The sequence below is a fragment of the Oncorhynchus keta genome, chromosome 16, assembly GCF_023373465.1.
Source record: "Oncorhynchus keta strain PuntledgeMale-10-30-2019 chromosome 16, Oket_V2, whole genome shotgun sequence".
NCBI lineage: Eukaryota > Metazoa > Chordata > Actinopteri > Salmoniformes > Salmonidae > Oncorhynchus > Oncorhynchus keta.
Window position 1 is genome coordinate 13,798,362 of NC_068436.1, and position 12,576 is coordinate 13,810,937.

Sequence of the window (12,576 nt, forward strand, 5' to 3'; positions counted from 1 at the left end):
TGGCTGGGCTAGGCTGTAGTCGGGCCGTCCTTCATGTGTTAGCGCTGGTAGCTTGTTAGCGCTGGCTGCTAAGCCCAAGGGTGAGGCATTTGATGGGCTTTTGAGACGTGTCTCTGGGGCTTTGGGTTCTAATACGCTAGCGGCTACGCTAAACGCACAAGGCTCTCATTTGAAGGATTTATGATGTTCTTACACAGCCAAAACAGTGTGATAACGTTAAAGACTTAGAATCCAATGTTTTGGATTAAATACTGAATTTAATTATTTGAGGGGAAACAAACACTTAGAAAGAGAACCCCTTCTCTCTGATCACAAAAGCACCCGCTTTACTATAATACAGAGCTTAGATAAAAAGGACACTGAAATGGCTCTTCTCAAGGCCATGCCTCTCACCCTTCACAGGACACATCAGACGTAATAGTGAGTGACACAATGTTACAGCCACGGGGGGACAAACAACAATACCTCATCACTGCCACACAGACAGACACACACAGACAACCCCCTCCAGAGTCTGTTTTAGAGGGAATCACAGGAGACACGCCCGTCCAAAGACGTGAGCATGGGGAGCATCTCAGAGCGTGAAAAGCAGCTTAGCTGGAGGAGAGAAGCGCTGTCAGTGAGAGGGCAAGTCCTGTCAGATTATCCAGACTAATGTAGAGAGTTCACTTGGCAGACAGGCAGATTGGACAAGGAGAAGAAGTGGAAAAGCAAAAGCCCATAGATAATGTAGTTAACCATTTAACTGCTAAAGATTTAACATAATCAGAGGTTCTAGGTATACGCATTGCTTATTTACTCAGACACAACAGTTTGATGAATTTACAAAGGCATGAACTTAAAAATATGACCAGAAAACTACCAATATTACTCTGGTTATCTGAATAATTTTAATTGAGAAATCGAAATCAAATTAAATTCCATTGACTGAATGGTGGTCATTGAAGTGGACGGCATCCATTATAGTCCAACTCTGTTCTTTAAGGGTAAGGATTCAGGCTTCTGCAGTTAATTTTTTATTTCACCTTTATTTAACCAGGTAGGCTATTTGAGAACAAGTTCTCATTTACAACTGCGACCTGGCCAAGATAAAGCACAGAGTTACACATGGAATAAACAAACAAACATACAGTCAATAACACAATAGAAAAAAGTATATATATACTGTGTGTGCAAATAGGGTAAGATAAGGGAGGTAAGGCAATAAATAGGCCATAGTGGCGAAATAATTACAATTTAACAGTTAAACTCTAAATTGACACTAATCTAATTTTGATAGCCTTTAGAAGCCAAACAGAGTTACTATTATGGTCCTAAAACACAGTAGATAAAGAAATCCACTCATGTGTACTACATACATCCAAGTAAAATCCCAGAGTACCAGAGAACTCTACCAGAGAACTCTACCAGAGAACTCTACCAGAGAACTCTACCAGAGAACTCTACCAGAGAACTCTACCAGAGAGGCTGAATACAGTACATACCAGTACAGAGATATTGTATTACATGTAGAGGATTTGACAAGACTACAGTTACAGTAGACAGCAGGCCACAGTATGGTCTGAGAGAGAAAAGGCCATTGGCCGGTTTCCTATCTGTTCCAATGGGGCCGGTTTCCTGTCTGTTCCCTCATCCCATGCCAGAGAGGGGCTGGTGCCTGGTGGTTTCATGAGCAGGTGGCAGGGACTGATTTAGCTTAACTCTTGATCTCCGCCTGGTCAGAGACAACTGTTGGGGGGAAATTCTCAGCCGAGCATTGCAAGTATGACACTTTATATAACATAATGTGCAATCAGTCAAATGTCGATGTCTGAGTATTTATAGGACTCACTTATGGTAAGTATTTGTAAATACAAGGTTATACGGACAAGTATGGGATCATGCTGGGATGGATGTCCTTTAAACAATATATTTACAGCCATAATGCCCCTACATTGACCTCTATTTTTAATGCATGTTTTGAATGACACAGCATCATGAGTGTACATCCTGTTTTGCGCCCAGCTCTGATTAGAAACACACAAGCAGAGGCTGCTGAGGGGAAGATGGCTAATAATAATGGCTGGAATGGAGCGAATGGAATCAAAACACCTGGAAACCATGTGTTTGATACACACCTATTCCGCGCTAGCCATTACCACAAGCCCATCCTCCCCAATTAAGGTGCCACCATCCTCCTGTGATACACACATAGATGGCCTTTCCTAGGATCTGCCTCATTGACTCAAAAGGACACAGTTACTCAGCTATAGGGCCATGAATACCTCCCCATTAACCTCCGAGGGTAACCTGATTTTAAACAGTCCCCATCGATCCTCCACAGTGACAGAAAACTGTTGTATTGGAGTTCCCAGTCGATAGAGTCGTTTAGGATGTGGTGTCCTGGTATATGCCATTACATGCAACAGAGGATCCCCAACCAGCCCTCTATCAGGACTGAAAGGGCTGTTTATATGGTGATATAAATCAACCAATGGAGTGGATCATTGCAAAAGCATGTGACAGGAAGAAGAGAGATCCGTCTCAGGAGTTGAATATACAGTAGATGGTCTGAGTAACGGAGAACGACCTTATCATTAACAACCCATACGCTATGCGTTACCAACTCAAAGTCATCAAAACAGCTCAGAGAGTGGAACCATATGGGCCTCATCAATTTATAATGAACAACAAGAAATTACAGCATCTTACGTCTGAAATATTGATATATATTGAAATATTGCTAAACTCTAAATGAGGAGTCTGCATCCTATCCCTCAATGATGGTAGGAGTTACTGTAGGCTCCATTCATTATGCTATACACATTGGTGAGATGGCTGTAGTGCCATTGGCTGCCAGGTATTTTTAAATGGTGTTTAAGCACATGGGCCATCCCTCAGAGCTCCACAGGCCTGGGCTGCTGTTAGGGTTGTGTACTGTCCTTTGAGCTAGCCTGGTTCCAATACTGTATGTGCAGCAGCCAACTCTTCTATTGTTGTCATGGTTATAGACGGGTTGGTTGTTAAGCAACAAAACCGACGTGTATGCAACTATGGGGGAAAACAGACGGTGTTGGCTTAGATTGTTGACAACATGTAAACTATATTTTGTGTCTAATGTTTACTGAAAACATAAATACATTTGCACAATGAGCAGGCGTGGTCTCTCAAATCCAAGGTTACAGTTGTGTTGGTTAGCTTGATAGTGAATTTTAGCCATATTAGCATAGGCGTGACATCAGTCAAAACAAGACATGGTAACAAGATAAAACTAGTTTACGATTCCCCACATGGCAGCTTCTTGTTACTGTTGCTAGCTATCTGGACATCCAGAATCACAACACAAGGACTTCTGCCCCATTGAAGCGTGTGCATTGTTTGTGACGTTGTGAGCTACCCTGTCTATAAGTATATGCAGTAACCCATAGTTTCAAATGGAGCACTGCCATAACAACTTGCAAGCGGCATAATAACTAAATGCTATAGAACTGACTAATCGAACTGAAAGCTACAGACAAAAACACACTTAACATTCTCTGTGAGCGAGAACAACTGTATTGAGCCAACCAGTTTCATGAATTAGCATAATCGTGTCATTTGCATATGCCTGGCAGCTCATGGACATCTGTTTTGCATAGCGTTAGAATATACAACAAAAAAAAACAGGGAGATTGGAAAGGAGGTTTCCCTGTGAAATCCCAGAGAGAGTCAGCCTGCATTCCAGACAGCCCTGCAGCGCTCGTTTGGATTTACCACCGGCTTCCTCAGGCAAATCCCCTGTGACATCATCAGTGCGCGTCGCAGTCAAACCGCCCACCACATTGCATTCCAAACAGCCCTTGCGAGTCGCCTGCCTGAAGCGGTCCCCAAGGACAGAGTAGGGAAGGCACTCCCTCTTTCTCTCACACCACGTCTCTCTGCTTCATCTCTACAAAAAATAGGATTCCTCCTCTCTCTCTGTCTAGTGCCGACAACACTGAATGTTGACGGATGAATGGAGAAAACGTCCCAGTCAAATTTGCAGCTGTGTTGCATCATCATTTATGATGAAGTCTCAGCCCACAGCACAGTCAAATCTGTTTAAGAGATCCATGAAGGGATAAAGACAGACAGAGAGTCAGTAGTCTTTCTGTCACAGACATGGGACTGAATTAGTACCGGGGTGGATATCTAATGGGGCATTCCCAAGGATCCATCATGCTGTAGCGTATGCTTGGCAATTTCTGAAAGAGCAGCGATGTTGAGTACCACAGGGAGTAAGCGAGACCATCGATTCAGAGGTGATGGCTGATCTTTTCAGTCATCACTTGTTTCTCCTCTCGTTCTGTCTCTCTGTCGTTCCATCCCTGTACTCTCTGGACGGCCGAGTAATAAGCAGCCAGATTTGGACTGAAGAGGTGAATCACTGATCGTGTGCCTAAAACATGCTCTCTCTGGGCTGAAAATCAAGCTTGGTCAGCCGATTCTGGTCGAATACTGCTGTGTATTTCAGTTTGTGCTGCAAGACTGGTTCATTGCCACAAAACAAAAGCAAACAGGTGCAGATACTGAAAGTGCCTACTGTACTGCATAAACTGTCTTCTCCGTCAGAGAGAGAGAAATCATCCAGACCCTGCCTCTCCTCCTGATATAGAGCCTCCTCTGAGTAGAGGCTATTCAGTATGTTGGGCTGGCCAGCCTGACTGTCTGAGAGGATAAGGATCATTATTTTCATGAGTCACTTCTCAGGCCCGTCTGTGAAGATTCCCGCCGGCTCCGGGAATCTGTCAGGAAAGAAGGGTCAACTGTGTTCTCTGCCAGGACAATATTCAGAGTTCAGATAGAAGGAATGGGATGTTGGGGGAATACTGCTTCTCTTTTCTTTAGCTTTGTCTAGCACTGAAACCTTCTCCGCAGCGTTAGATGTCTCAATGTCTTCTAAGCGAATGGTCCTTTACAAAAACTGACTCCATTGACAGACATCATGATCCTGCCGTTATCAAAAAAACACTGGCCTAACACCTCTCAGCACAGTGTCATAACCATTGCTTGTGAAATAAGAGGTCCAACCGTTAAAGCTCTGTAAAAAAAAAAAAACAGACTGCATTTCAATCCAGATTGATCAGAAAATCCACTTATCTTTAACAACTGTGGAACCTGACTTCTAGGAAATGTTCTAAATCCACTCCCCCTTAATCCATTATGATGGAATCTTCTTCCTCAGATGAGGCTAGCAGCATTTATATCAATCTAAAACTAAAGCCCATGATGGGAAATTAAATGCATCATGTGTTCATCACTAGCACATTAGGTTTGCGTTCCAAATGGCACCCTATTCCCTATGTTGTGCACTACTTTTGACCAGGGTCCATAAGGCTAAATAGGACCATACTAAATAGGACCATACAGTGCTGTGAAAAAGTATTTGTCTCCTTTCCTCTACTTTTGCACATTGTTGATACTGAATTTTATCAGATCTTCAACCAAAACCTAAAAATAGATAAAGGGAACCTGAGTGAACAAATAATACAACAATGATACTTACTTCATTTATTTCATAAACAAAGTTATGCAACACCCAATGACCCTGTGTGAAAAAGTAATTTCCCCCTAATAACCGGTTGTGCCACCTTTAGCTGCAATTACTCCAACCGAATGCTTCCTATAGTTGTTGATCAGTCTCATGTCACGTGGAGGAATTTTGGCCCACTCTTCCATGCAGAACTGCTTTAACACCAATCTAAACTAAAGGGGGGAATGCAAAGCAAAAGTTTCTTGATAACTAACACACTGCATAATCCTGGGCTGCTTGTTTCAAGTCCTGACATAACATCTCAATTGGGATTAGGTCTGGCCATTCCAAAACGTCATATTTGTTGCTTTTTTACCATTTTCATTTTCAATTGTGTGTCTTGGATCATTGTCTTGCTGCATGACCCATCTGTGCTTCAGCTCAGACAGATGGCCTGACATTCTCCTGTAGAATTCTCTGACACAGAGCAGAATTCATGGTTCCTTCTATTAAGGCAAGTCGTCCAGGTCCTGAGGCAGCAAAGCATCCCCAAACCATCACACTACCACCACCATGCTTGACCATTGGTATGAGGTTCTTACTGTGCAATGCAGTGTTTGGTTTTCACCAAGCATAATGGGACCCAAGTTATACTTTTGACTCATCTGTCCATAGAACATTCTTCCAAGAGTCTTGATGATCATCCAGGTGCTTATTGGCAAACCTGAGTCAACATTTTGGATGAGATGGGTCCCATTATACCTGGCCAAAACCAAACACTGTATTCCAAACAAAGCATGAAGTTGGTTGATTAGGTCGACTCTCATGGAGATACTTGTAGTGCACCATGGGGTTTGTGTTGATTAGCGATAGTATAACGGTTGAGTGCTGATACAGCTGAAACTCATAAATCATGAAGCATCTATGCTATAGATAACACCTTTGACCAGAGAACTCAATATGGATATCCCATCTGGTACTGATTCCCATCTCTAGAGCAGCGTTGGGTTTAACCCAACATACTCTAATATAGAGTCCCTGAAGTATCGTTATTCATTACTTGCAACAGCAAGGTTGAGGGTTTGATTGCTGCATGGGCCACATATGTTGAACACAACTGTCTGTAAGCCATTTAGGAGAAGGAAAGAAATGGCTAAATAACCACATCATATACCTCAGGATTGGATTTGAGACCCTTGTGCTATAGGAAGTAAGCATGTTGTTGCATCTACAGAATTACTATCATCTTACCTGTTTTCCCTCCAGTGTGTAGAGCCGTTTGACCGCCCCGGAGTCCAGCTTGATGGCATCTGTGATGTCGGTCAGCACCTGTTCGAAGGAGTGGGCCGTCTTCTTATTCAGCAGGATCCTCACAGCCTTCCTGGGCTTGACCCCGCTGCGGATGACCGTCACCAGCTTGGGCTTGATGAAGTCTCTGGTGCCCAGGCTGGCCTCGCTACGCTGCAGCTCGCCCTTTACCAGGGTGCTGAGGGAGGACAGGGAGCGGGATTGGCCGGCCTTGATGCCCACTGACCAGTTAGGGTTAACGTTCTTGGTATAGTCCACTCGGCGGTAGGGCTCGTTGGAGGCACACACGTAGCTCTCACCTAAAGGGAGGAAGAGGGGAGAACTAGTTAGAATTTAAGCTTCTTTAAAATATATATATATATTGTGGAAGGACCACCGGAGGGCAGGCTGGGCTCATGGATAGTAGCCCAACAAGGAATGGGAGACAAGGTAACCAGAGGCAATTAAGCACAGCTGACGGTACTAATGACATACTCTCCTTCCCCTATAAGAGAGAGAATGGAACCAGCAGAGAGGGGGGGAAACTATCTCTGGAAGATGGCCATCGAGAGAGAGGAGCTATCCAGGAAGAACCACTAAGACGGTGACAATCCCGTAACTTTTTGTTGTAGTTTAAAGATAATCCTATTGTGTTCCTGTTTCATCTGGAGAAGAAGATGTATGTTTTCCTTTGAAAGATTTTCATTGATTATGTTGGAGTGTTTGTGTTGACCAAATGCCCTACATTTACATTTACGTCATTTAGCAGACGCTCTTATCCAGAGCGACTTACAAATTGGTGCATTCACCTTATGACATCCAGTGGAACAGCCACTTTACAATAGTGCATCTAAATCTTTTAGGGGGGGGGGGGTGAGAAGGATTACTTATCCTATCCTAGGTATTCCTTAAAGAGGTGGGGTTTCAGGTGTCTCCGGAAGGTGGTGATTGACTCCGCTGTCCTGGCGTCGTGAGGAGTTTGTTCCACCATTGGGGGCCAGAGCAGCGAACAGTTTTGACTGGGCTGAGCGGGAACTGTACTTCCTCAGTGGTAGGGAGGCGAGAGCAGGCCAGAGGTGGATGAACGCAGTGCCCTTGTTTGGGTGTAGGGCCTGATCAGAGCCTGGAGGTACTGAGGTACCGTTCCCCTCACAGCTCCGTAGGCAAGCACCATGGTCTTGTAGCGGATGCGAGCTTCAACTGGAAGCCAGTGGAGAGAGCGGAGGAGCGGGGTGACGTGAGTGAACTTGGGAAGGTTGAACACAAGACGGGCTGCGGCGTTCTGGATGAGTTGTAGGGGTTTAATGGCACAGGCAGGAGCCCAGCCAACAGCGAGTTGCAGTAATCCAGACGGGAGATGACAAGTGCCTGGATTAGGACCTACGCCGCTTCCTGTGTGAGGCAGGGTCGTACTCTGCGGACGTTGTAGAGCATGAACCTACAGGAACGGGCCACCGCCTTGATGTTAGTTGAGAACGACAGGGTGTTGTCCAGGATCACGCCAAGGTTCTTAGCGCTCTGGAAGGAGGACACAATGGAGTTGTCAACCGTGATGGCGAGATCATGGAACGGGCAGTCCTTCCCCGGGAGGAAGAGCAGCTCCGTCTTGCCGAGGTTCAGCTTGAGGTGGTGATCCGTCATCCACACTGATATGTCTGCCAGACATGCAGAGATGCGATTCGCCACCTGGTCATCAGAAGGGGGAAAGGAGAAGATTAATTGTGTGTCGTCTGCATAGCAATGATAGGAGAGACCATGTGAGGTTATGACAGAGCCAAGTGACTTGGTGTATAGCGAGAATAGGAGAGGGCCTAGAACAGAGCCCTGGGGGACACCAGTGGTGAGAGCGTGTGGTGAGGAGACAGATTCTCGCCACGCCACCTGGTAGGAGCGACCTGTCAGGTAGGACGCAATCAAGCGTGGGCCGCGCCGGAGATGCCCAACTCGGAGAGGGTGGAGAGGAGGATCTGATGGTTCACAGTATCGAAGGCAGCCGATAGGTCTAGAAGGATGAGAGCAGAGGAGAGAGAGTTAGCTTTAGCAGTGCGGAGCGCCTCCGTGATGCAGAGAAGAGCAGTCTCAGTTGAATGACTAGTCTTGAAACCTGACTGATTTGGATCAAGAAGGTCATTCTGAGAGAGATAGCGGTAGAGCTGGCCAAGGACGGCACGTTCAAGAGTTTTGGAGAGAAAAGAAAGAAGGGATACTGGTCTGTAGTTGTTGACATCGGAGGGATCGAGTGTAGGTTTTTTCAGAAGGGGTGCAACTCTCGCTCTCTTGAAGACGGAAGGGACGTAGCCAGCGGTCAGGGATGAGTTGATGAGCGAGGTGAGGTAAGGGAGAAGGTCTCCGGAAATGGTCTGGAGAAGAGAGGAGGGGATAAGGTCAAGCGGGCAGGTTGTTGGGCGGCCGGCCGTCACAAGACGCGAGATTTCATCTGGAGAGAGAGGGGAGAAAGAGGTCAGAGCACAGGGTAGGGCAGTGTGAGCAGAACCAGCGGTGTCGTTTGACTTAGCAAACGAGGATCGGATGTCGTCGACCTTCTTTTCAAAATGGTTGACGAAGTCATCTGCAGAGAGGGAGGAGGGGGGGATTCAGGAGGGAGGAGAAGGTGGCAAAGAGCTTCCTAGGGTTAGAGGCAGATGCTTGGAATTTAGAGTGGTAGAAAGTGGCTTTAGCAGCAGAGACAGAGGAGGAAAATGTAGAGAGGAGGGAGTGAAAGGATGCCAGGTCCGCAGGGAGGCGAGTTTTCCTCCATTTCCGCTCGGCTGCCCGGAGCCCTGTTCTGGGCAGCCGAACAGGGCTCCGGGCATCCCTCAATAGAGAACTGTGTTCAATCAAGAAAACCTACTCCTGACTCATTTATTCCACCTTCCCGCTTTAGAGTGAAACCCAATTACTTGGTCCGCTCACATTGGTGGAGGATGCAGGCATTAGGTGGACGAGTGACACAAGGATAAGTGAGTAAATCAAGATTCTTCCAGTAGACCCGGAGGAACCATTCAAGAACTATGGATAACGCCCTACTACAACAATTGATCACGGCACAGCAGACAACCATAGAACTCTTGCAACAACAGCTGAGCCGACGAGAAGAACCTAGAGTTAAGCCAAGAGCGGCTGCTCACGCCATCTTACCTCGTCTCTCCAAGGATGATGATATTGAGGCCTTCCTCATGACCTTCGAAAGGACGGCCACCTTGGAAGAGTGGCCGCCCACAGAATGGGCGAGCGCATTAGCCCCTCTTTTGACCGGGGTGGCTCAGGAAGCCTATTTTGACCTGGATTCCCGTGAAGCTGCGGACTATGGGCGACTAAAAACCGAGATCCTGTCCCGGTACCAGCTGACTGCCAGAGATAGGGCTGTAAAGTTCCATCAATGGACCTATACAGCTGATCAACCTGTCCGTGCCCAGATCTTCGCATTAATACGACTGACGAAACAGTGGCTAGAACCTGGAAAGGGAGTAGGACATGTGATAGAGACTCTCGTAGTGGACAAGATATTGAGCGAATTACCCAGTGACTTAAAAAAGGTTGTGGGGCAAGCCAACCCGTTGTCAGCCGACGACATAGCCCAGGCGGTTGAAACATATCGGTCTACAGGGGAGTTGTTAAAAAGTGACAAGGATGAATGGAAGGAGTCTTCCAATCCCGTACCACGACTCACACCGGCGCGCCCGCCACCGAAACGTCCAAGCCCCCCCCGGAGGTGGGAGAAGTCAGCCACCACACAGCAGGGTCGGTGTTATAAATGTCAGTCTCCCAACCATTATGCTCCACAATGTCCTAACAAGGATGAGCCCATGGTCACGGAGTCATCACTGCCTACCTCCACACATCCCGTTTTGAGGGGGCAGGATCAACACTGTTGGTTAGCAGAGATAGCCCCAACCTCAGAGATTCCGGTGCGAGTCGAAGGATAAGATGTGGTAGCTATTCTCGACTCGGGAAGTATGGTTACGTTAGTAGAGGAGCGGATGGTGACCTCCGCAACACTGCTACCAGACAAAGTTGCCGTATCCTGTATCCATGGAGACACCCACTATTACCCCACTGTGAATCTGCCTATTCTCACTCCAAAAGGAAGGTGCACAGTCAGGGCAGGGAAAGTGCCCCAGCTGAAGGTGCCATTATTGATCGGGAGAGACTGTCCCTTATATAAGGAGCTTCGGCAGATGACGTTATGCACGGGAAGAAGGGGGACAGGAAAGAAGAGAAAATCCAAGCACGAGGTAGTAGTCCTACAAGGACACGTAGCCGTGTCCTCTTCCTCTGCAGCAGAGGAAGAAATAGCGACCCAACGTTTACGACAGATATTCCAGGAAACCACCGATGAAGACACATGTGAAGGGTTACGCAGGAAGGAAGTAGTAATCAGGCGCTAAGGGATATATTTGAAGCTCCATCCGAGGAGGGAACCTGGAAGGGATTCTCCTCGGTCACCCCTGATGGGGATGTGGAACAACCTCCACATCCCTCTACCGAGGTCGACCTGCCCCAGGAATTAAAGGGACAGTTCGGCACCTCGCAGCATAGAGACCCAGACCTAAGGGAGGCCATGAGGAAGGTGAAGGTGATCGACGGGAGGAACGTCGACGGATCAGGTGAGCCCCCTCTTCCTTACTATGCAATCAGGCGGGGTCTCTTATACTGGGTCGTACGACGAAGGGGGAAAACCAAGAATTACTAATGGTGCCTAGGCCATACGGGGATACAGTTCTACAGTTAGCCCATTCCCACGTCCTAGGAGGACACCTGGCACGAGACAAGACTATTGACAGAATCATGCAGAGATTCTATTGGCCCCGGGTCACCCGGGACGTGGTCAGGTATTGTAGGACGTGTGATCAATGTCAACCTACAGCCCCACGGCCACACCTACGTAACCCTTTGATTCCTCTCCCCATCATAGAGACTCCCTTTGAACGCATAGCTATGGACCTCGTAGGACCCCTCCCAAAATCTGCCAGAGGACACGAGTACATCCTAGTGGTTATAGATTACGCTGCCAAGTTCCCGGAGGCCATACCCCTACGTAACATGTCGTCAAAGGGAATTGCCAAGGAGTTATTCCTGATGTTCTCTCGTGTGGGCCTCCCCAAGACTATCTTAACTGATCAAGGAACCCCGTTCATGTCCCGGTTGATGAAGGACTTGTGTCAGTTATATCAGGTTCAACAGATACGTACAAGCATATTCCATCCTCAAACAGACGGGTTGTGTGAACGCTTGAACAAAACGATTAAAATCATGTTGAGAAGAGTGGTGTCCCGAGACGGGAAAAACTGGGACATGCTTCTCCCACACTTAATGTTTGCCCTGCGAAAAGTACCCCAGGCATCCACTGGATTCTCTCCGTTTGAATTGCTCTATGGCAGACCCTGTCGAGGAATCCTCGACTTAGCCAAGGAGACCTGGGAGACCCAACCATGCCCCTTTCGATCCACAATAGAACACGTTACCCTGATGAGAGACCGCCTGTCAGCAGTGTGGCCCATAGTCAAGGAGCATATGGAGAAGGCCCAAAGAACCCAAGCCCGGGCCTATGATAAGTCTGCGACCCCCCGTGAGTTCACCGTGGGAGAGAAAGTGATGGTGCTTGTGCCCACAGCCGAACATCGCTTGCTGGTGCAGTGGAGGGGGCCCTACGAGGTAATGAAAAGGGTCTCACCGGTCAATTACCTCATCAAGCAACCTGACAGGAGGAAGAAGGTCCAACTCTATCACATAAACCTGCTGAAGACGTACCATGGACGAGAGGAGGAGGTGGCTTTGATGGCCCTGGAGGGCAAAGGAAAAGAGGAGGCTCTACCACA

General features: G+C 47.3%; 1 protein-coding gene across 7 annotated transcripts in view; it reads right to left on the reverse strand.

Annotated features, from left to right (window-relative positions):
* The window catches only part of LOC118379014 (serine/threonine-protein kinase DCLK2-like), a 126,155-nt gene that overhangs the window by 95,811 nt on the left and 17,768 nt on the right, over window positions 1-12,576 (reverse strand). For all 7 annotated transcript variants that reach the window (XM_052464724.1, XM_052464719.1, XM_052464717.1 and 4 more), the window contains exon 2: window positions 6,722-7,077. In XM_052464724.1, the coding sequence (XP_052320684.1) occupies window positions 6,722-7,077 (356 nt within the window). The remainder of the gene's footprint in view (window positions 1-6,721; window positions 7,078-12,576) is intronic.